General features: G+C 43.5%; 1 protein-coding gene across 2 annotated transcripts in view; it reads left to right on the top strand.

Moving 5' to 3' along the window:
• znf423 (zinc finger protein 423) overlaps positions 1 to 24811 on the top strand; it is a 144471-nt gene that overhangs the window by 53412 nt on the left and 66248 nt on the right. Inside the window, exons 4-18 of one of the 2 annotated variants that reach the window (XM_038705624.1) lie at positions 12975 to 13152; positions 13699 to 13823; positions 14114 to 14195; positions 14345 to 14420; positions 14697 to 14977; positions 15082 to 15365; positions 15472 to 15876; positions 16113 to 16291; positions 16914 to 17453; positions 17631 to 17781; positions 17887 to 18447; positions 18665 to 18849; positions 19413 to 19825; positions 20523 to 20736; positions 22147 to 22231. In XM_038705624.1, coding sequence (XP_038561552.1) covers positions 12975 to 13152; positions 13699 to 13823; positions 14114 to 14195; positions 14345 to 14420; positions 14697 to 14977; positions 15082 to 15365; positions 15472 to 15876; positions 16113 to 16291; positions 16914 to 17453; positions 17631 to 17781; positions 17887 to 18447; positions 18665 to 18849; positions 19413 to 19825; positions 20523 to 20736; positions 22147 to 22231 — 3759 coding nt within the window. The remainder of the gene's footprint in view (positions 1 to 12974; positions 13153 to 13698; positions 13824 to 14113; positions 14196 to 14344; positions 14421 to 14696; positions 14978 to 15081; positions 15366 to 15471; positions 15877 to 16112; positions 16292 to 16913; positions 17454 to 17630; positions 17782 to 17886; positions 18448 to 18664; positions 18850 to 19412; positions 19826 to 20522; positions 20737 to 22146; positions 22232 to 24811) is intronic. The other variant, XM_038705625.1, reaches the window with a different exon arrangement.

Raw genomic sequence — 24811 nt, 5'->3', positions numbered from 1 at the left:
GCAAAGCACATGAATTGAAAGTGGGTCTAAAAAAATCATAAATTTGGTGCAATACAGTGTTCTTTTTTTGGTGTACCTATAATGGATTATGATTACAAGTTTAGTGTGCTGTTGTCCTGTCAGCTGAGATATCATGACATTCATATGCAAAGACAAGCATGGGTGTAAAGATTTGATACTACGACAGACCATTTTCGTGTCTGATATTTTGACGCCAAACAGCGTGAAACGCACTGGTAGAACTGATTACATTAAGGAAGGCTTTGTTCCTCTGATCCAGCATGCACAAGCAGGGCCCTAGATGTGGTGCAATTCAATATAATGCAGCTGTTCTCAATGTTACTAATTACACATGGGCTTAATCTGCTTTGACGCGTCCAATGCCTGCCTTGAAGAAGGCCTGTAACCAGATCCTGACAGTTCCAAACTGGTTCTGAATGAACCTAAACTTTTCCGATTAAAACTGTGGTTATTTGACTGATTACCTGTGCACTATCCTTCAAGAAAAGAGCAGATTAGACCATGGATTGGTAGCCGTACACTCAGCCCTTTACAGGAGGACAGGGTCACAGTATATTGTAACCACCACAAACAACCGTGTAGTGTACTCACCACCTACCAATGCATAATGTCCCTCATGTTTACTCACCTCCACATCCCACAGATTCAGCCTCTCTTAATGGTGACTAAATCATTCTCTGTTAAATCTATTCCAGTAGTGTAATGTGTTTTTCTTCCTCTTTCCTGATGTAATAATAGCCCCCACCAGTTCTTAATTATTCATATTTTAGTAATACAATCCAAGTTAACGGTTCAAACATTAGTACATAATAAAACTCCCGAGGCTTAGCTTTTAATTTAATTCCTCCGTTTAAATTAATTTTGGGGCATGCTTGTGCTTTTAGCTTGCTCCACCGCAGAGGGGAGGGGGTGGGGAAAGGGATAGAGGAGAGATGGAGGAATGAGGGCTTGCGCAGGGAGATGGATCTGATGCAGGTGGAAGCACAGCCATGCAGGTGTTCATGCATGGTGGGGGCACTGCATGATGGAGAGAGAGATGGAGGCATAACGAGACAGAGAGATGGAAGGTGGTGAAGAAAATGAACCCAATACACATACCTAATAACACAACTGTACTGTTACTGTCGGACACAATAATGAATAGTCCAACGACGCTTGACAGTGTGCTGAGGAAATGAGGAACGCTTGTATTATTCTGGTTTTGACCAAAACCAGAATTGTACTTTTGGTGACAAGTTTATTAGGCCCTGATATTCCGCACTGATACATTGGAATGGATCCATATGTCAGAAGCCAAGTTAGTCTAGAGCCAGCATAGTGATAGAAAAAAACAGGCAAATTAGGGTGGACCAAAGGGGGTGGTAGTGAGTAGGTGTAGAGAGAGATTGGAGAAGGATGGAGGGATGCATGGGGGTAGAGGGACAAACAGAAGGGGAGAAAGAGAAAGAGATTAGCTGTGCTGATGCTAGGGGGTCCCCTCTATAGGCATGAAAGCACAATGAACTGCAGTCAGTCAAAGAGGCATTTCCATTTCTCTGCTCTCACCGCTCTATTAGACTGTTTGTGCCCTCTAACAGTGATGTGTGTGTGTGTGTGAGCGGCAGAGACAGAAGTTGAATTCACCATTGTCTGTGTGTTCTGACTTTGTGTTGTGTGTGTTACGGTATGTTCAGCTGCATGTCTGTAGCTGTGTGTGTGTGTGTTTGAAGTCAGTGTGGTGCTGTACAATAGTTTGGGTCCCAAAGCAATCCGCTTTTCTGCTGCAGAGACCAACCAGTCAGTGGTCTCCATTGATCTGCACCCCTCCACCACAGACACTCCCAACCCCACTGTGTGTGTGCGTGTATCCCATATTCTGTATATGAGCTCACATGCGTGTGTGCTCATGTTTCATACCGTGTTTTTTTGACTCCCCCTTTCATGACCTTTAACTTTGAGAAAATTAGAAATGTTTGATTTTAGGTACTGTATGTTCTGAAACCATGTTTGTGCGCATGTATCTGCTCAGCAAGGTGTGCATATCCCAAGTGTTTGTGTTGCTTCATCTGTAGCTGTAACTGTGTGTATTTGTGTGTGTGTCTGTTTGTATTTTTTTGTTTTTTCCTGTTGGGCAGTCACAGTGGGAAGAAGAAAGTTGTAAGGTGTGTGTGTGTGTGGAAGTGGAAGGCAACAATTTCCCCTCAGAACCCTCCTTCATTCCACAGCCATGCTTGGACTACCTATGCACACGCACGCACACACACACACACACACACACACACACACACACACAGAGTCACACAGAGTCACACATGGTTCAGCTTGGCGGATGTAGGTTGTAATTACGGGACCCCCTGGCCTGTCTCTCTCTGTCTTTCTCCTTCTCTGCCGTCCTCTCCCTCCTTTGATCTGTTTCATGTCACCAGCTTATATACACACACCTTTTTTTCTTACCAAATCCACCTTTTTTTTCTGCCTGTGCGTCCCTCCCCGTGTGTGTCTGAGCGCTGCTCTTTGTTGCAGCCAGTGTGTGGTCTCTAATTCACACAGGAGCCTCTTTTCTGGACGGTTTGTTTTGAAACCTCTCCTTTGCCACCCTCACATTGAACTTGATACTTGGGGATTATTCTCTTTCTAGCTGACCTTGTATTGGCATACGTATGGCTCCTTCTCTTTGAGCATTTTGATAAGTAAAAGCTGGCAGTGTGAAAGTGACAAACATCCGAAATGTGCTGCTTCCTTTAAGACAGAGTCACACTCATACCCAGGCTCTCCCTGCTTTATTTCTATAAACACAATTTCTCCGTGAGAGTGAGGGAGGTATAGTTCATTCAGACCTTAGAGCAGTTGGATGTTAAAATGAATTTAGCCTGGTTTAATCACATCTGTAATCAATGATGTCCCACCTTTAATGTGCTTGCATGAGTTTTGTATATTGTACATTTTGTTAATGCGTCAGTGTCAAACATGTTTGTGGTACCTTGAGTGTGTGTGTATCTACATCTACTTCCCTTTCTTTCTCTCATTGTATGTCCTTCACCTCTCTGCCTTTTTTCCTTTAAAATTCTCTACTACTCTAATATTTTGTCAATGTAATGTGTGTTGTACTTATAAACACTGAAGTGAAGTAGAAACTACATTCAATTTAAAATTGAGGTCAAAATCACAAAAAGCTTTTTAACTAAATCACCTTTGGGCCAGGGTCTCAAGGCTGTTTTTGCAAAAAGTGATGGGGTTTTATTTCCTTACCTTATGTTAATCTTGTCTCACTCACACACACGCATGCACGCACACACAGCTCGCTACCGCTAACGTCGCTGTAGCTTTTTGCAGTTTGTGTGAATTACACACCTGAGCGTTCAAGCTCATTTGATAAAAGGGAGACGAAAATTGGCTTTGCATTCAGTCTGAATGCACCTCCACGGTTTTTCCTCCTTACTTTGGTTTAGTTGTCATTTGCTAGTGCTCACATGTGTTTGTGTGTTTATGCATATTACTGGATATAGTGTGTGCATCTATCCCAGTGTGCATTCTCTCTCTCCATCTCTCTTGCCGTCTGTGCCTCTAATCCCTGAGTGTGTCACTAATGGCAGGTCCAGGTGTTCCGCTCTGCTCTGCTCCTCCCCTGGGGACTCCTCTTCAGTGTGTGTGCGTGCATGTGTGTGTGTGCATGTGCATGTATTCCTCTCATAGGGGGTTTAGGAGCTTTGAGTAGGGGGCTGTCCAGATCCCGTACTCCAGAAGGGAAGGGAGGGAAGGGGAGCGGTGGGCAGGAGGTACCCGCCTCTCGCAGCTTGCTCTTGGGCTTCCCCTGGGCACAGGACCCCCCTCTACCACACTCCCCCGGGGCTTCTGGAGCCTCATTTTCTTTCTTGCTCTCTCTCTCTCCTCAGATCCATCTCTTGGCAGTTTATATACCTGCTCTGCTTCACTTATTTTGCTCTAGATGGAGTGGGTTTGCAAGTTTGGTTTTAAAAAAAAAACTGTTTGTGTGTGTTTTGGGTGTATTTGTACTACATATGCAAATAGAACAGTGCACTCAGTAGAGTGCAGATCTCTGCCAGGTCTGGTATCACCAAATGGCATTTGAATAACACGCTAATGTCTGCAGTCATTTTGTGTGTTATCACAACATATTTTTTGCTTTTCCTGTGTCATTTCACACCATTTAGTCTCTACTGACTCATATTGCATAGATATATAGTGCATAGATGGCGTGTCGTTCTACACCCGAATGTCATAGAGAAAGCAATGTCAGGTGACGTAGTATAAAGAGCGATAATGTCCGCATAGGGACAAGGTCGGGGTGGATGGATGGAACGTTGGCCCTATTTTAAATTCACGTATGTAATGTTACTTAGCTTGTGTACATGCGCAACTTAACTGATGTAACAGTGTACTTACCTACTCGCCGATTAAGCAGAGCAGTCAATAAAATTGCTTTTTCAAAGATTGTGAATCACTGCAGCCATGAGAGGTCCTTGAGCATACAGTTAAAAAATATGGGTCCAGCAGTATGCGAGATTAGCTGCGGACAGATATACGCACACGACCAAACGCATGATCCCCTCCAGACTTATGCCTGGCAGAGGTGGGGGAAAAAAAGTTTGTTTATTTACCTGTGTATATGCGTGTAACAGTGTGTTTGTGTTTTGAACTGCGAGCTCCAGCTGCCTACATCACTTATTTATAGGTCCCACGTACGCGTAGGTGAACGTGGGAGGACTTGTGTGTGTGTGTGTGTGTGTGTGTGTGTGTGTGTGTGACTAATATTGTTGCTAATCTCTAGATCAATCACATCCATTTGTAGTGGATGATTTGTTCAGAATGATCCCTCTACACATATGACACTATATGAGGTTCTCGCTAAACGGTCATTATCCATCATGATTCAATAATAATAATGTTTAAAATTGAACTCAGCTGTTATTGCTGTATGTGTTTTTATTATAGTTATGTAGGTACTTCTGTGGGTATTTCCGCAAACGTCCAAGGGCCTTTTTAAGTGCGCTAGAGTGTGCATTTATGAGCAAGTGTCTGCCTACAGGTATAAGAAGTGAAGTGTGTGTGTGTGTGTGTGTGAGTGTGACTCAGGTGAATGTGTTTCTAGGTTAGTGAGCAGTCTGTCAGTCCACCAAACCTCATTCTTATAAATAGATGATATCGCCGCCGGCATGCACCACAATGGGACCAAAAACCACTCTTGTGTGTGTGTGTGTGTGTGTGTGTGTTTTTGTGCGTCTTCATGCAAGCATGTGTGCATATGTAGTGTACTGTATGTGTGCGTTGGCATGGTGTTGTTGTTTATCTAACACTTTGCCTGACAGCTGGTTCTCATTTCTGAGCGAACAAACAGCAGACAAGATGGACAGAGAGCAGGATGGAGGAGGGAGAGATGAGGAATTTCCTACGCAGGGAATAGAACCACTAACCCTCATGGTTAGTACCTCGCTCTATGTTTTGACTGGAGGTAAAGAAGAGACGGAGTAAATAATCAGAGGAAACGGGGTCACAGTGAGATAAAAGGCTTGTTGAGAAAGAGTTTGAAAAGAGAGAGGACAGGAAAAAAAAAATAGGGGAATGTGGTAAGAGGAAGCAGATGCCAGCCCTCCTCTACCACATGCTGTATGTTTGTGTGTTGTTGCATGTATGTGTCTGTTCATGTCTTCTGGCTTTCTCTGTGTGTTTCTCTGTGCCATTGCGGAAGCATGTTATGATACACTTTGCTGATTTATACTACTTAATACTCTATACAGATTCTTTAAGATGGCCAGGTGGTTATGGTGTTGACCACAAACCACAACGCCCCCTTGTTTGTGTTTATCTTTATTGTATGTTGTTCTCTAATCACCTCTCATTTCCTGTCATCTCTTTTTAGTCATCTGTCTTTTGATTTTGAGAGCGTACCTTTTCTCATATTACCAGAGCTACTAAGATTTGCGTGTCTTCAGTGATTAGCAGCGACTTATCGCTGCCACATGCTTAATTTTCACCTCACTTTCGCCAAAATGGTGTCAAGTGTGCAGTACTGCCTTGGGTATTTGTTTTGAACTGAGAAATGAATTTGAAATCCCCAACAGCACTTGAAAAACTATAGCACATAAAGTGATTTTAAAGTGATCTATTTTGAAAGCTTGTTGAACAGATTCACAGTCTAACCAACCTTTTGATTGTATCATTTTCCTTCTACTTGACTATGTAAGAAAGTTGGCAGCCTCAGATGCTGTAATGAACTTGTTGTTTTTGAGTCTGAATGAACTTGTTTAATGCTTGTATACAGTATGTTAGTGTATGCCATGCGGTAGGGGCAAACTTGTCATCTGCCAGCTCACTGTCCACCCACCCCCATCCTTAGCCCCCTGCCCCTAACCTTCTGCCCCTAAACACATTCGCACACACACACAAACACACACTGCCCATATGGAGCAGTTGGCGCCCAAAAGCGTCCAAAGCAGCAGGACCCATTCCCAGGGCAGAAGGTGAGAGTCCCCACAGCCCGCTTAGTGTGTGTGTGAATGCGTGTGTTTGTGTGTGTGTGGCCATTCATCGTGTCCTCAAGGGCTCAAGCCCCGGACAGACTGACATATCGTCCTTTCTATCTGTCCTCACTGTGGCACGTATGTGTATGATTTTGTGTGTGTGTTTGTGGGTCTGTTTGTCCCGACAGACTTCATCCCATGTGAGCTAAAAGGACAGCAGCAGAGGACTGTGGGTCCTCCAAGCATGGGCCAGGGTTGCAGCCATGTGCAAATGTGTTTGCTGCTGCACCCAGTTCACATCGAACCATATTGTGTTGAACTTTGTTGAGTTCTCTGTGTGTGTGTGTGTGTGTGTGTGTGTGTGTGTGTGTGTATAAACCATGTTGTGAGGTACATCTGATGAGATAAAAATGTCTTTACAAGAATAGAAACTGGTCACTTGTGAGGACTTTCTGTTTGGATATGAAAATATGTCCCTGTATTCTCTGTCAGACTTCAACAGTTAGAGAATGAATTCTTGCGCCTACTTTTTCCACAGTTACAACAGGTAGTTTCAGCCGAGAAATCTGACTGGTACACCTTCCTACTGTGCAGTTCTCATAAGTTGTGCTTAGCCTATCGGTTACCATGCCAACTTATATGGTAATCACAGAGCCAGGTAGGGATCTTGTATTCTCTTGTCAAGCTATCCCACGCACCACGTGAAGTGTTTTGAAAAACCTTCAGGTGATTGTAACACAGTTGTAAAGCCAATGAGTGCATCATTACTTGGATAATGGTCACTATTATTATTCTTGCTACTTCATACCTCATACATTATATAAAAAATGAAGTAATAAGCAGCCTTTGAACGCTCTCTCTGTAAACAGGATGAACCTTACTTAGTTGTGTGGTTCTGCCAAAACTCACAAATCATAAAATGTATGACGGAAATGTAACTTTTGATTCAGGTTGTTGCCCATCTAAATGATCTGCAGCACGAATCCAAGAGGATGCAGCCGCTATCATTTGAACCTGCAGGACGTTCTTTACAAAAATAAAGCTGGAGCTGGAGAAATGATGACGAATAAGTGTGTGGTATACCTTTTTTTCATCAAACTTAACTCTGGATATAGAATTCTACTCTAATTGTGTTTGTGTGTGTGTGTGTGTGAGAGAGAAAGAAAAAATAAGTCTGTGCTGGGCTGCCCAGAGTGAGCCAAGGGTGGAAGTTGTTTTTCTGCCCCCTATGGTGAGTCTGGGGCTGTGTGTGTGTGTGTGTGCATGCCTAGGGCAGCCCGGGGCCATCGGAGGGGGCCTGGGGAGCCGTGGAAGGAGGGATGAAGCTAGAGAGGGATGGAGGGATGGGAGGTCAGCAGGGGTCTAGCTGGGAAAGGTGCAGGTCTCGGCCGATGGCCAAACAGAAAGGTGGAAAGGAGAGTTAAGGGGAGAAGGGGAGAGAAAGACAGGCTGATAGGAGGATTAAAATTTAAGCAGGTAGACAGCTAAACCCAAGGTGAACACATTCATCTAACTTGGGGCAATGTCAGGTTTCCTTAACAGAACTGCACAGGTTTACATTGAGCTGTTGACATTTTGAGTTACAGCCCCGAACTGTCGTAAACCTTAAAAAGGACATTTCTTTCTTAATCTGAATTAAATTACAGTTAGGATGAAAGGTATGGTAAAACCTTTGATAATCTCTTTGATATGATAATATTTGAATATTCAACCCAAGCGTTGCTTCGCATACATTTTTTCTTGGCATGTTTGTCATCTTATGGAAATTCTTTATTTTATTCCGTCACTTATTAATTGCATGTTTAGCATAGCAGATCACTTTGTGTATTCTTCATTTATAATGTTAATTCTGAGCTTTCTGCGTGTAATGGGTGGTAGTACTTTTAGCACTTGTAGTAGCTGCGCTGGGAGCTGAAACCTTTTTGCTGCTACCAGCTGAGCTCCTTTGATTCAGACATCAAAGCGATAGAAAAGAGTGAAAGCACGACATACATGGACTATTTCGGGCATTTAGCAGATGCTGTTATCCAGAGCGAACTAATTGAACTAATGTTCTTGAGTGCTGGTTCCATGTCAGCCCATCGAGTCGTTTACAGTTTACAACCTCATGGCCAAAGCCAGCAGAAATTTGGACGTACTATGCAATATTTCAAATCTGCCCACTGGTTTTTATTCTTCAGTTTTGGAATGGGTTGATAAAGTTAATAATCATTACGTCTGACCAACACAATAGTCTCTAAAGTTTCTTTTAAAAAGAGTTCCTTCTTATAAACAGCTTTGATATATTTTCCCTCTGTGTGACAGTCATGACAAAGTAACTGAGTTTAGATAGGGGGGAAGTAGACGGGGAGGCAGAAACATAAAGAGACATTGATCAGCGTGTGTGTCTCTTCATTAGAGTGTTTCACCAAGGCTGTGTCCTCCACACGTTGCCACACTGTCTGGCCTATTAGAGAGACACGCGGGGAGTGTGTGTGTTGTTTGCACGTGTGTGTGTGTGTTTGTGTGCGTCTGCCGTTTCAGGTAGACTCAGGCGGTCTGTTTAGTTCCTTTCTGGTCTTTTCCATTTCTTATTGCAGACCCCTGGGCTCTCCTCTCCTCTCCTCCTCCTTTTTTTTCTTGTCTCCCCTTTCATACCGCCATCTCTCCCCTCTCCTCTGGAGTTCAGAGTCTGTCCATCTGGAACGTCTCCCCCCTCTCTCTCTTGGTCCCGTCCAGGCCGAGACACAGGGGTGAAGGCCAACACCAGTAGGGGAGAGACTGTCGGAGAGATGGAGGGACAGAGGGAGAGATGTCAGCGCTATAATGAGTAACAACATGAAAGCTGACGGAGGGAGGGAGCGAGAGAGGGAGGTAGTGGAAGAGAGATGAAGACAGAAGAGTTGAGGGACTGCTGGGGACAGAGGGAGGGATGAAGGATAGGGGGAATGGATGGGAAAGGAGAGGACTGCAGAGTGAGAGATAAAGCGGGAGCGGAGCGGTTGGGGCCCTGTGGTCCTCCACTCCGCTCCTCTCGTTCGTTTTCATTCGCCAGAGAAGAACAGAGAGGAGGAGGCGGGGGTAGGGAACAGTGTGTGTCGGCGTCCGCCTGCTCCTGCTCCTGTCTGTTTCTCTTTTTTTCCCAAATACCCCCCCCCCCCCCTCTTTTTTCTCCCCAATCCCCCTCCCTCAACCATCCATCCTCCTCATCTCCTCTCGAGGATTCTTCTCTAATTTAACTTTTCATTGAAATTTTCTTCGCCCCCCCCCCCCCCCCCCATCCTCCAGTTTCTCCCAGTTTGCCATTCGGCCTTGTCTTGCCAGGTCCCCTCGCGGCCGACTGACAAAGGCGCCGTTAAAAAGCCGTGTGATCCTCCATTTTAGCGCCAGCCACGCTAGTCAGAGGATTAGAGCTCTTTAATGACGCTAATCTCTCCTCCCCTTCTTTCTCAACACCCCTCCATCCCCCGTCAAAAAGTGATTTCTCCCTCTTGCTCAGACTGAATCTCTCTCTTGTTCAATCTTTCTCTCCGTCTCTCTTCCTCCCACTTTCCCACCTCACAAACTTTACCATTTAAGTGACTCATACTGGTGTGCCTATAATTGTCCACATGTGTCTAGAGCAGCGCTGTGAAGAAGCACTTTTTTCCCATTTACTCCCTCTTCATGTCTACTTTGCTTTTTCTAACATTAGTTTTTTGTTCTTTTTGCTCAACCACATCTGGGGTTGAGCATTTCATTGTGTCTGTTTGCGAAGATACTGTATCTTTCTGGTTATTGTTAAGTGAATCCTGTCTGACACGGCCAAGAGAAAGAGACAGGTGAGAGTGTGTTTTAGACAGTATCACTAATCTCTCTGAGGCGACAGTAAAAGACTTGTACCTTGTTGAGTGGGCAGCAGGGGGTGCCTGGATTGGCGTTTTATAGATGCACTGTATTTTAACACCAGCCATGCTCTATATAGATGGTACATTTATTTATTCTGTTGACGTCACTGACGAGGAGAAGAATAAAATCTGTCTGGCCTGCTTCGTATTCACCCATGGATTTGAATCTTGTGTTGTAAGGCTGCAATAGCATAAACAAAAACTATATGCTTAATGTTGTAGGCCAAATGACAGATGTTTATATTTTTCATAATCTTGTTGTCATTCAAACTGTGTCAACAATGGTTGTGGATCAGTAGACGATGTGCAAAACCTTTTTAAAAAAACATTAGTGTAGAATCTTATGTGGTATTTTTCACAGAAGAAATTTTGATATGCCACTGGAGGAAACGGATAGTTGTGAATAATAAAATGAATGATGGCTGAATTCTATTTAGCTGCTTCAGTTTCAGGGTCCTGATGTTATGCATGCTGGCTCACTGTCACACTGTCATGACTTACTGGGACACTTGGATAGAACAGAGCCACTGTTAATGTCATTAATCACACCTGTGCTTTTCCTACTGTGACCAACCTGAATTATTTTGTATTGTCCATTTTCTTCATTCCTTCATTCCTTGCCCATATCCACTGAGTCTTTTACTATTTTACTGCTACTATTAGACTAAAGAAAATATTAAAAAGCCTTTTGTAAACTCTATAGCTATAAAATGTCAGAAAACATTCAAAAATGTTGTTCTGTCCACTCAAAGAGATTCTATTTTCATATAATATAGAGAAAAGCGGCAGCATGTTACACAATAAACACAATACTCCATCTAATAACAAAGTCAGAAATGTTGAAAAAATTCAACTGAATAAATGTAAATTTAATGTCAGTTTTATTACCGTCAACAACATTTTTCAGAATTTGTCAAAATCTAGCAAATTATAGCTCTCCCCCCTACTTCTGTTTTTTCTCACCAGTTTTCTCTATCTTGCTCATCTTATTGTCTCTCATTTTTCATTTTCTGATTTATGTTTCTCCTGCGCACTCATTTTTAATCACTGTCTACCGTGCTTGCGGATGACACATTGTTTGTTTTTCTCCTTTCACCTTGTCAATACTTCCATGCACTTCTTCATACTCCTTCCTTGCCTCCTTCATGCTTTTAATTTTTCTGCCTCCCCCTGCCCCATCTGTCTCTCCCACTCACTCCCTCTCTTCCTCTCTCACCCGCTCTCTCTCCCCCTTGCTAGCTGCTTCATCTTGATATCTCTATTCCTTGTAATTTCTTTAGCCTTTTTTTTATTTTCCTTCTTGCTTCCAGTCAAATTTACAACTCATGCTTTTACAATTTTTTTTTAACCCAGACCCCCCTGCAGAGTTCTGTTTGCTCATCGCAGTGCCTACATTTTCTCAGCAATCGATTCATCACAAGAATCTGTTTTCCACCCCCTCTCTGCAAGGCGTAATACACAGTAGACTAGACATACGCACACATAAGACACACAAGATTGTGGTAGGAGTTGAGGTAAAACAGTGTGTGCTTTGGAGAGGTTTCTAAAATTATCAGAAGAAACATCTTCTGCACATGTGTCTGCGCTTATGTGTTGGGAGTGTTTGCATGCAGAAATATTGGCCTATCACTCCAGTTGTCTTATTTTCTCTCTTTGATTTTGTTGCTGGCCTAGTTGATATAGCTGTCAGATAAAAGCAAAGAAAACCACCTCCCCTCCCTCTTCATCCGCTCTGTCCTTTACATTTTGCAGGCAAATGCTAAATAGCCTTACTGTGCTGCTTCAGAGTGCACAAAGAAGAACAGAACAGTATCAAGCATTATTCAGCCCCCTCTTTTGTTGCCTTGAATCCATTCTGAAGTGTCTATTAAAGGAGTCATGGCCTTTTTGTCGCCTCTGTGCCAGACTACGCAGGAGGGGAAAAAAAAAAGGAGAGCGGAAAAAAGGAAAAGAGCAATGCATAATCTCCTATGTATGACAGATAAAGGCGGTGAATATCGCCATCTTTCCGCTCTGCTCTCCACATCTCCTAATCGCTTTTCCGACGTTTCAATCTGCCAAGGCCCTAATGAAAATATGATGAGGCGGATCTATGGTCCTCAGGGACGGATGGAGGGGAGGGGTGGTGAGGGGAGGGATGGAGCGAGGGATGGCTGCAGAGGGAGGATGAAGGGAGAGAAAATACACTCTGTCCTTATTTCTGGGCTCCGTCGGGGATACATAGTTCTTGGAGCTTTCTATTTAGATGTTGCTGCTGCCAGAGTGTGTCTCTCTCTTCTTTTTCATTCTCTCTCTTTATCTCTGCCATCCTAATTTTTTTCTTTGTGTGTGTGCATGTAACCAGGATAAATGTGTTTATTTTTTTGTTTATATCCTCCTTTTCTCATTTGAACTCCCACAGGCTTCCTCTCCTGCCTTCTGCCTTCCAAGAAAGATGTAACTTATTCTTAATCATTCTAATGCTCCCTGTTTTACCTCCACTTTTTTCTGTCTGTGCTCTCCTGTCTCTTTTTTTTTATTATCCTGCAGCTGCGTAAAAAAAAAATGTATTTGTGTTTTCTTGCTGCAGACGAATCAAAGGCTTTTTTTTTTTTTTTTCATTTTCCATGTCTATTTTTCTTTCTGTCAGATGGTGATGATGACCCAGCAGGTCTGTCCTGGGTGCCTTCCTCGCCCTCCAGTAAGGATTTGGCATCGCCCTCACAGATGCCCGATGGCTGTTGCGACCTCGGCATGGCCACTGGCGGCGAGGAAGAAGGAGGCGCTGGTCTGCCGTACCCCTGCCAGTTTTGTGACAAGTCCTTCAGGTATGAAGCTCACACTTTGGGCCCCCTGGGATGCTGCAGGTGCCATCTCGGTGCACTGACACGCATCACATGGTGTATTGGAGACAATAACACTAATGTCATATTTGGGTGTTTTAGTTGCATCCTCATATCCCACTCATGAATATCAATGTGTACACGAATAAACAGTATTCTAGGTATTACCATAGTAACATGGACCACCAAGGCAAACAGGGAAAGGAATGAGGTGAATACATTTCATATAACCTCTCCAGGGACTAACTCAAGACCCACTTTAAGAACAGCTGTCACATACACCATAAAGTCGTCTTCATAGTCCTCTATATTGCCCCTTCTACCTAGCTGACCTCTCCATTTCCTTTCTTATTGCTGTATAGGTGTGTGCAGTAATATTTTCTTTAATTTTCTTTGCACTTACTACTTAAATGTTTTTTTTATGGATGCTTCATTTTGTTTAAAATGCCATTGAAATAAAAGGAAATATTTTTTTATTATGAGCTTTTGTGAAAGATTATTCAGCATCTATCTCCTCTTGGTCCTCCTCAGCCGTCTGAGCTACCTGAAACGCCATGAGCAGATCCACAGCGACAAGCTGCCTTTCAAGTGTACGTTCTGCAGCCGTCTGTTTAAACACAAGAGGAGCAGAGACCGCCATGTCAAACTCCACACAGGTACATCAATAATATACTGTAAGTCCTGCATTTTTGCCTTCCAGGCCTGTTAAGTATCCACAGGCATATTAAGACCTAATGGGTAACTTAATCAGCTTGGAGTTTTATGGTATTTTTTAATGAAATAACAAAAACTGCCAAAATGAGACTAGATTTTGGAGATCACCAGGGAAATCCACTCAACAGTGGCAACATGTTCAGTGTGTCAGTGGCAACACATATTTTGAGGTGTACAATGTAATGTTTATTTCTGGAGAAATGATCTCTCATAAATCTGTTGATTGACACAGGAGATAAGAAGTATAGTTGTCAGGAGTGCGAGGCTGCATTCTCCCGCTCTGACCACCTGAAGATCCATCTGAAGACACACAGGTAACTGCTTCTGTTCTTATGTTTGTGTGTAATTATGTAATGAAAGCTGTACATGATGTTAAGTGAAATGTCTAAAGGATGTTCCTTTTGACTCTTTTAATTTATATCTTTGAAACTGCTTTGAAACAATTTTCTATTCACACCTCCAGCTCCAGCAAACCGTTTAAGTGCAGTGTGTGTAAGCGTGGCTTCTCCTCCACCTCATCACTGCAGAGCCACATGCAGGTACACAGTTGATGTATTTTTACTGGAAATGTCACTGTTAAAATACCCCGTTCTTCTTTATACTACTGCTCATGTGCTTATTATTCCCATTATTGCAACTCCCAAAAGGACAGAGAAATAAAATAAGAAAATCATACAGTTACATGTTTTAAATTTGTTTTAGCTAGTATAAGTTGACTGCAGTAAAAGCAGGAGACCCTAGCTACATTGCCATCGTATGTTGACAAAATATTTTACAACACATGCTTCTTTAAATCTGGATTTCTGATTCGGCAGGCTCACCGCAAGAACAGAGAGCACCTTGCGCTGAGGAGTGAGAGGGATGGAGGGAAGAAGGGATCAGGAGGGGATGGTGAACTGGAGCAGGATCTGTATATGTGCGATTACTGCGAGGAGACGTTCAGCCAGACGGACGAGCTAGAGAAACATGTCCTGACCAGACACCCCCAGCTGTCTGACCGAGCCGACTTGCAATGCATCCACTGTCCTGAGATCTTTCTAGACGAGGCGTCTCTCCTCACCCATATTGAAACTCAGCATGCCAACCGCAAACACAAGTACTACAAAGCGTTGCTTTTTAAAGTTTTCAAACCAATGTTTTTCATTAATGTGGAATGCTGGAGGGAAACTTGAATTCTACTGGTCTTTTCTGTACCCCCAGATGTCCTGTCTGTTCAGAGCAGTTCCCATCTGTGGAGGATGTCTACTGCCACTTGGACAGCCATCGCCAGCCTGACTCCTCCAATCACAGTGCTGCCAGTCCTGACCCCGCTCTGGGCAGTGTGGCCTCAATGAGTTCGGCCACTCCAGACTCTAGTGCCAGTCTGGAGAGAGGCTCCACACCGGACTCAACCTTAAAGCCCATTCAGGGTAGTGAACGAAGCCGCAGAAGAGGCACCGACACTGGGGACGAGATTGGGATAAGCCTGGGTCATCAAGGTGGAGGTAGGGTAGAAATCTTATAATAGCCAGTCTAGTTACATTCCTTGATTTGTTAGCCAACAATTGGTTGAAAGGCTTAGACAACCTCTGTGTATTTTAATTGTAGCAGTTTGTCTGTCTGCCTCTACAGGTGGAGGAGGGAGCTGGGGTAAAGTGACGTACTCTTGCCCTTACTGCTCGAAGAGAGACTTCCAAAGCCTGGCGGTGTTGGAGATCCACTTGAAGACCATCCATGCAGATAAGCCGCAGCAGAGCCATACATGTCATCTCTGCCTGGACACTCTGCCAACGCTCTACAACCTCAACGAACATGTGCGCAAAGCTCACCGCGCCAGTGGAGGAACCGTGGGCGCAGCAGCAGCAGCAGCTTTCCCCCTGCTGCAGTTCACTAATGTTACAGCGTTCCACTGTAACTACTGCCCAGACATGTTTGGAGACATCAACTCCCTGCAAGAACACATCAGAGTGTCGCACTGCCTGCCTGGTGGGCTTGTGGCGGGATCCACCACATTAGGTGTGTTGTTAAAGAAAGCTACTCTTTGTAAACAATGCAAAGTAACTTAAATATGTCTAAGGATGGGTTTTGCTGGTACATTGTTTGTCAAGAATGCTTGTTTCCAAACTGTGAAAGGCTGTTGTAATATATAGCATGGTTGTTGTTTTAGTTTGATTAGTATTTGCTTTAAAAAGCTTGCAGCAGTAATGCAGTTTGAGGGAATCTAACAATGTGAATTAATTCCTCCATCCTAGAAGGGAACCATGCCTTCTTCTGCAACCAGTGCTCCATGGGATTCTTGACGGAGTCTTCGTTGACAGAACACATTCAGCAGACGCACTGCACCTCCATTGGGGGCGGAGCTGCGTCTGGAGGAGCGGTGGCCAAACTGGAGTCTCCTGTATTACAGACTTCATCGCAGTCCTTCATGGAGGTGAGAATCAAGAATTACATTTCTAAAACAGCCTTTTAATCAGAGTTGATGTAGCTTGTCTGTCTTTGCTCATGTCAAATCTTTTACTTATCAGCGGTTGAGCTAATGAGCAATAAGCTGTTTCCTATTTAATTAGGTGGTTATACTTTTTCATGTGTCCAGTGAAGTATTAAATGAAGCTTATTACTCATGTCAATTCAGATTAGTGATCCTTAATAATTTTACTTTATGAATTATTATCTGAGCTGAGTCTGTCATTAATCAGTGTGCTGGTACTACTGCTCGTCTGGAGTTGATCCAAACCAAATTTTAAAGGTGCTTTAAATAAATCAGAAAGGACAATTCTCCATTCACTGCTTTCTTATTCCCAACATTCATTTTATAGGGCCATGGCTGACAAACCTTTAATCACAGATTTGTATTTTTAAATATTATACGAAGGCTTTAAAAGACTCTTTGGTGTGTCACCCATCAGTTTGTTATATCTGAACTAGCAGAGTTATGGTGATAGGTTATGGCCTGTGCTCGTCTCGGTCTCTCTCTGTCTTTCTCCTCTTAACTAAATAACAGTATTTGTCAATGTTTAATAATAATAAAGTAAAGATTTATCGTCTGTGCACAGGTTTACTCCTGCCCCTACTGCACCAATTCTCCTATCTTCGGCTCACTCATCAAGCTCACCAAGCACATAAAGGAGAACCACAAGAACATCCCGTTGGCAAATAACAAGCGTCAGGCAAAGGTTGCAGACCTAAGCCCCGCCTCCTCTGATGTAGAGATCTCCTCCCCAAAACGCCACAGACTGGGAGGGGACTCAACCCCCTCCATGGGGAGCAACGGGGACTACCCGTGCAACCAGTGTGACCTGCGATTTGCCAGCTTTGAGGCTTTCCAAGCCCACCTAAAGTCACACTTGGAGATGCTGCTGAGGCGCCAGTCCTGCCCCCAATGCAACAAGGAGGACTTTGAATCCCAGGAGGCATTGCTTCAACACCTGACAGTGCACTACACCACTACGTCGACCCAGTACGTGTGTGAGAGCTGCGATAAGCAGTTCTCCTCCGTAGATGACCTGCAGAAACACCTGCTGGACATGCATACATTTGTCCTGTACCACTGCACTCTCTGCCAGGAGGTCTTTGACTCCAAGGTCTCCATACAGGTGAATGACACAGCCTCCTCCATTTGGGGTGTTACTTATTTTCCTTTTTTCTTTTTTTATTAGGAATACTCACATCAGAGCATGGACAAGAAAGTGTGTGTGCTATATGGTTTGTAAAATTAATACATTAGTGAGACACCTATAGAAATTAACCATCTTCCACTCCATGCCATTTAGGTGCATTTGGCAGTGAAGCATAGCAATGAGAAGAAGCTATTTCGCTGCACAGCCTGTGCCTGGGATTTCAGGAAGGAGACCGATCTTCAGCTCCATGTAAAGCATAACCACCTGGGACAGAGGTCAGGCCTCCCAGGTGTACTTGGAGCAGGTAAAGCACACCTTTCCTGGCATTATGAGCTGAGGGTCATTAGCAAAGTAGTTCTAACAAGCAAAAGTGTTATAGTCCAATCTCTACCTGACTTCTGTCTCACAGGACTCAAGCCCCGGAAGTGCATCTTCTGTGGAGAGACGTTTGGAACAGAGGTGGAGCTGCAATGCCACATCACCACACACAGCAAGAAGTTCACATGTCGCTTCTGCGGCAAAGCTTTCCATGCCATGTCACTGCTAGAGAGACACCTGAGGGAGAAGCACTGCATCTTCGATGGCGGCCACGTCACTGGCAATGGAGGTGGGACAGGGAGTAGTGGGAGTCAGAACGGGACGCCGAACGGGCTGGCACAGTGCTCCAAGCGGGGAGGAGGAGGAAGTGGTGGCAATGGAGGTGCAGGAGGTGTTGAAAGAGCCACAGTGGCGGCTGCTGAGCAAGCCGACCTGCAGAACATGTTGCTGAAGAACGCAGTAGTGGGAGGAGGAGCTGGCCCAGGAGGAGATACAGCCAACAGCCATGAGGCAAGTGGAGGTGAGGAGGAGCTGGACAATTCAGAGCCCATGTATGCGTGCGATATCTGCGGTGCGGCCTACACTATGGAGTCGCTTCTGCAGAACCACCGGCTGCGTGACCACAACATCAGACCGGGAGAAGATGACGCTGGTAAGATTTGTTTTCAGGCATCAACTGCTTGTTTTGAAGGATTAAAATTTTTTTTTAAAACTAATTACAGTTTATTGTGGTATATTAAAAAAGTCTTGTAATATTTGTTTTCATATTTGTGGCTAATCATCTATTCTTATAACTAGTCTTATAACTACAGGTACAATTATAATCAGAATAAGATGTCTATGATAATGAAAGTTATTTTATATGCCAGGTTCTCGAAAGAAGAAAGCAGACTTCATCAAAGGGAACCACAAGTGCAACGTGTGCTCCAGAACATTTTTCTCTGAGAACGGGCTTCGTGAGCACGCCCAGACGCATCGCGGCCCCGCCAAACACTACATGTGTCCAATATGTGGCGAGCGTTTCCCCTCTCTGCTCACCCTCACTGAGCACAAGGTAATATTTACTCTTTTCCAGCCATTGAGGTATCTGTGTTTAAGCATTTTGAGGTTTATATGCAAGGAACAAATCCATTCAGCGGTTGCCGCCCCAAGTATAAAAACACAGCCGCCTGTCTGGACACACGTTTTTCCTTTTGTCTTGTGTTACTTTTTGTGTACTTGTCTTTTGATCCTGAATCGACTTTGGCATGCTTTGAATTTAGACTTGTATAACTGTTAAATTGTCCTAGGGCAGTTTGTGCTTCACAACACTACAAAATTGTTTAAAAAAGTGTAGTGTAATGCAACTACAGTCCATTATTATAACCATGTCTTCATATGTTTATATTAAAGACTATGGCAAGAATTGGTGCTTTGGGCTGAAATCTTGCTATTTCATAACATGTTTTTGAGACCTTTTAATTCATTTCTTTTGTTTTTACAAAATCCCAATTTAATTAAATTACATTGTTTTTGATTGATTTTGTTGATTATGGATATGCTTCTATGTTTGATAAAAGATTCCCTACTTTGTGTGTTATTATGTTCATACTTTCTGTGTATATACCCTCTCTGCAGGTGACCCACAGTAAGAGCCTGGACACAGGAACCTGTCGAATCTGTAAGATGCCCCTGCAGAGTGAGGAGGAGTTTATAGAGCATTGCCAGATGCACCCTGACCTCCGCAACTCCCTCACTGGTTTCCGCTGCGTTGTCTGCATGCAGACCGTCACCTCCACTCTGGAGCTGAAGATCCACGGCACCTTCCACATGCAGAAGCTTTCCACTGGTTCTGGAGGAGCTGGAGGAGGAGGTGGGAATGGACTAGGAGGAGGAAACGGCTCAGCCTCTTCATCCCCTAATGGGCAGCTGCAGCAGCATAAGCTGTATAAATGCGCCTTCTGCCTAAAGGAGTTCAAGAACAAAGGAGAACTGGTGAAGCTAGATGTCAACGGCCTGCCTTATGGCCTCTGTGCTGGCTGCATGAGCAGGTAGGTAGCTATCTTATAATTCCTGTGGATGATGGTGTGTGTTTAATGTAGACATACTTAAGTCAACAGTAGTTTAACAGTAGTTAAAACAATAGTAGCACATTGGTATACTACAAGAGATAGTTCTTTAGCTTGAGTTTGGGTGCATTTCTTGTCACCATCTTTTCCAGTTACTGGAGCCTTGAAGAGCAGGAAACCTGGGTTGAGCTAAGATGGGGCAAGCAAATGGCAACTATCTTGGCCAACTGAAAGGCTGAGACACCTGTCAATCAAGCAAATATGAATTAAACAAATTTATCTTTCAACCTAACTATCTCAGTAATGTGGGAAATGATTCTTAAAATTGCTACCAAGACACTCATTAAAATCAGTAAATGTATATTTTAGAATTTGTAAAACTAATGGGAAATAAAGTGTTCCTCATTAGTTCCCTATTGTACTCTTTTGACCACTTCAGATGACAATTCTTTTCATGGTCTCTTGATATGTGGTGCAAGTGCAGTTTTGCTGGTTTTCGACAAAAGGTCTACACACATTTTCCAGTATTCCTAAAGTGCCTGAGGAAAAATGGGCTTCAGAAATAGTCAAGAGTTCAGACCAACACATACAGATTGATTGTAAACGCTAGTGTTTTTGTTAGGCAACAGTTTTGATAGCTAAAATCAGCTAAAAAATATGAAATGCTCAATCACATCAGGGGCACGAACGGCCAGAGCCCCAGCCAGGGAGGAGCTGCCACGCCCGGGGACACGCAGGGAGAGAAGGCCATGGCCGGGCTGAGGTGTCCAGAGTGCGGGGTGAAGTTTGAAACCCTGGAGGACTTGGAGAGTCACGTCCAGACAGATCACCCTGAGGTCAGCCCTGAAACCAGTGCAGCAGGAAAGAAGTCTGAGGCTTCACCTGCGCCTAAGGTAAGACAGGGTAGATTGAGATCAGGCAGAGACATAAATGCTTTTATTGATTTTTTTCTTTTTTGGGGGGGGGGGTTGTATCATCTTCTTCGAATCTTTCAAACCAAACTTTGGCATTGCTTTTTACTGAGGTAAGGAGAATGTTTGGTCATGTTATTAAAAAAATATTAATATCTCTGTTGTGCTTCTCAGCGACACTGTCAAATAAAATGAACAGAAGGGAGAGTGCACTGAGGTAGAACCTTACACAATATAATTATGGCCAGGACTGTATTTGAAATTCACGTTGGTAAGAAAAATGCATTTAACAGATGGAGACATTTTTAGGAGTGCAGGAGATTCAAAAAAGACTCCTGCTGAACTGTATGTTTGCGTGAGTCGTGTATGAAGTGTTGGTGCGTGCTGCTGCTTTTGTGTCTGTAGCTTGCATACGTGTGCTTGTGTGTATGTCGGTGTGTGTCAGCTGAGCCCCACTGGGTCCTGCGGCTGGGGCGTGCTGAGGCATTGTGGGAGCTGTTCGCTCTACTTGATATTGACAGTCAGGCTCCCCGGGACCTGCCGCGTGTCTATGTGTGTGAGAGTGTGTACTTGCAAGTGAGCGTGGCCAGCGTGCGTATGTGTGTTAGAGGCAGTTCCCTGGGACCCTCTGTCTTACCTGCACCTTTGTTTCTGCTTAGTCTAACAGCACAAAGCAGACAAAGTAGGATTTCTCTATATGTGTGTGTGTGTGTACTCGGTCTAGCAGGCTGAAGCAGCAGAGAGATAGTGGAAGTGGGGCCTTTGTGTATTTTGTATGTGTTTGTGCATGAGTGATCGCTGTGTGCTATGAATGGATAAGCAGAGTCTCTGCTTCTCTCTCTCTTTGTTTCTGTCTCTCACCCCTGTTTCTCAGACCCTTTCTGTGTCTCTTTCTCTCTCTCTTGTCTTCTTTTCTTCTACACTCGTTTCTTCTGTTTCTGTTTCATTGCTTCTTCCCTTAATCTTTTTCCTGTTCACTCCCCCTCCTATTAATGTCTCCCTCTCCCTTTCTCTGCAGAGGTCTTACTTTTCTGTGTGTGTGTGTGTGTGTGTGTGTGTGTCAGTAACTGGATACCTCTTTCTTTCACCAAGTCTCCAAAGAATTTTAGTGTTGCTTGATTAGTGAGAGACTTTGTAGTTCACGTGTCACGCATGTTGAGGGTTGAGAGGAAAATGGGCATGAGTGCAAAAGAATTTTAAAAAATGCATAAGAAATGTTTTTTTCTCTTGCTGCAATAATACCCTTTGCATTCTTGAGCTTGAGGGTTTATTTTCTTGAAATATGTTTTCACAAGAGATAGTGCTTTTGTGTGTTTGTAGCTTTTTTGCCATTATTGTGTCCCGCGAAAGTTCATGGTCATGTTTTGGTGTTTGTGTGTCTTTGTCTTACAGAAAAAGACCTACCAGTGTATTAAATGCCAAATGACGTTTGAGACAGAAAGGGAGATCCAGATTCATGTCGCTAATCACATGATCGGTGAGTGAGGCACAGCTCTTCCGTTCTGTTTTGTGTTGTACTCCTTCAAGTGTGTGAGTGGGTGTGTGACTGTGTTGATATTGCATTTGCGTGACTGTGAATTATTTTGTCTCCTCGTTTCGTTTTAACTATTGGCAGGTGTGTTTTTCCCGCACACATTTAATAGAAACAGTAGCAGACACAGCAGCTAGCTAGAGAATCAACAAACACACACACCCTGACGTCTGAGACAGATAGGTGAAATGAAGAGCTCTTTTGACTTGTGGCCTGTCTGGACCAGCTGTTGTGTGATTTGCCACTCGGCTGCACCTCTGAGGGTTGGAAAACATGAAAATGTTTGAGATGACAGATGAAACTTTATACATTGAGTGTAAAACAAGAGAAATGCTTTAGGAGCCACAGTGGCAAGTTCATATAATCACTCCAACATGAAACACCTGGCTCTTCATCACTTTAACATGAGTGTTTATAGCTTGGCCTGGACCACATAGCATGTGATGCTCTCATCCTGTTGCAGGTGTGGTGAGTCAACACTGACGAGATTTGAAGTTGTACATAATTTTATGAATAATGCATGTAGAAAAAACCATGGAAGCTTTTAGCAGCTTTTTATTGTGGTTATCACAATTGTACTGGGTTTAAAAGAGTGAGGTTATAAGAGAATGGCTAAAGACACATTTTGTATAAGATTTACATTTTTACACAACAGCTCAAAATTTAATTCAGTCTTTAATTTTGTTCACTCAGCCTACATAAATGTTATCGATGTTAGTAAGTAACAAAGTAATTACAGGTATATGCACATTATACTTAGGCATTGCCGTCATAGGGAGAGAAAACAGCAGAAAAAACATGCTCAGCAGGCGCTAAGGTACTTCTATTTATTTTTTTAAATAATTACCCAAGCCAACAATTTCAGTTTAATGGTTACTAGCTCACCTCCTGTGATGCTGTTGTATTCCTGCAAAAACAAATGCATCCCAGTGTTTATTCTAATGTATATGACACTGCACCCTACACTTTTACCTTTAGTCACTTGAAATTGTCTGGCCGGCTGCATTCACATGAAATGAAATAAGCAAGAGCCAGCCAGAGCCATTGAAGTAAGGGAAGATACTGATGACGAATGCTGAGAAACGGTTATATAAGACTGTTTGTGAGTGCACCTATTCTGAGTGCAGTCTGTGTGTGTGTGTGTTTAACTAAAAACGTGTGTTTAACTAAAAACTACCGCTGTAGTTTGGAGTCTGTGTTCTTTTATGAGCTTCCCCTGTGACTTTTTTTCCCGCTTGCCACTAATTTGCTGCCTTAGCATCCCTGTCGTCATGGAGATTAACGAGGTGGACCTGTGAGTTGTTCTGGGGAACAAATGCTCTGCACCCTCCCACCCTCAGCCCCTCGCCAGACCTGACAGGCTATCCCAGAGTCATTGATGTACTCTGAGGTGTGTGTGTGTGTGTGTGTGTATGGAACTGAGGTAAAGCGAGAGACTGTGGTGTGAGTGCTGACATCGCTCTGAGTCGTCTAGTAATGTCTGGAGACGTTAGAAGAGAGAGCTGAAACACAAGTACAGCTGGAGTAACTTTTGCTTCAGTCCCCTGTGGACCACACACTCACTCACACACGCACACTCTCTGTCTCACACAATCAGAGACGCACGAACATAGTGACTAACTCCCCTACACATACACACATGAAAGAACGCACCCCAAGTATAGTTTCTACCATCTTACTTTCTGTTTCTCTCTGTCCGTCTTCTTTGCTCTTTGCTGCATTACTGTTTCTGTCCTCCTCCTCCTTGTGTTCCTCCGAACCTTCCCCCCCAACCCCTTCTATTCACACACCCACACACACACATATGCACCCCCACACAGTGGTGGCAGTTTTGGGTTAATTAACAAACTAATTGTGTGAAAACCTAGCGCAGATTAATTATGAAATTGAGGAAGATTATTTTTAAGAGCTTGCCCAGTTCCTATTATTACACTACTTACAGCCCTACCCACCCCCATCCCAAGAGGAAGGATTCAAATACTAACGAGAAAGATCTTATTTGCTAAAAAAGCCTTGGCGGTGAGAAGTTTAAAAAAAAGATGTTCATTTCTCCGTTTCACTGTAGGTCTTTCATTCTCTTTAGCTCTGTTCTCTCCTCGCTTTAATGTGTGTTATCAGGTTGCAAGTGCGCAGTCATGAATGAAAGGGTTGATTGCAAAGCAAGAAAGCTTTATTTGTATAGCACTTTGCATACATTGAGGCTATTCAAAGTGTTTAAAGAATAAAAAGTACTGTAAAGGTAAAACAATTTACAATTAAACAGCCATATTACAGCCCAGAGATCGACAAGATGAAACGATACAAAGGCATTGCAGAGGGAATTAAAAAGGGAAAAGTTGTTAATAACACATTTACAAGAAAATAAGGAAATACAGTATGAATAGATATTTCAGTGCTGATGAATGTTGCCCTGGATATCTTAAAAGACTCTGACGAACAGAAACATGTTAAGCCCTGATTGCAGCCAAAACAAATATATCCCAGGCTTCATTGAGGCTTCATGTATTCAACTTTGTGTTGTGTCTT

The sequence above is a fragment of the Micropterus salmoides genome, unplaced genomic scaffold, assembly GCF_014851395.1.
Source record: "Micropterus salmoides isolate LMB-PRFRI ecotype aquatic unplaced genomic scaffold, ASM1485139v1 Ms_hic_scaffold_8, whole genome shotgun sequence".
Lineage (NCBI taxonomy): Eukaryota > Metazoa > Chordata > Actinopteri > Centrarchiformes > Centrarchidae > Micropterus > Micropterus salmoides.
Note: the sequence above shows the minus strand (reverse complement) of the source record. Positions and strands in the feature narration are given on the sequence as shown.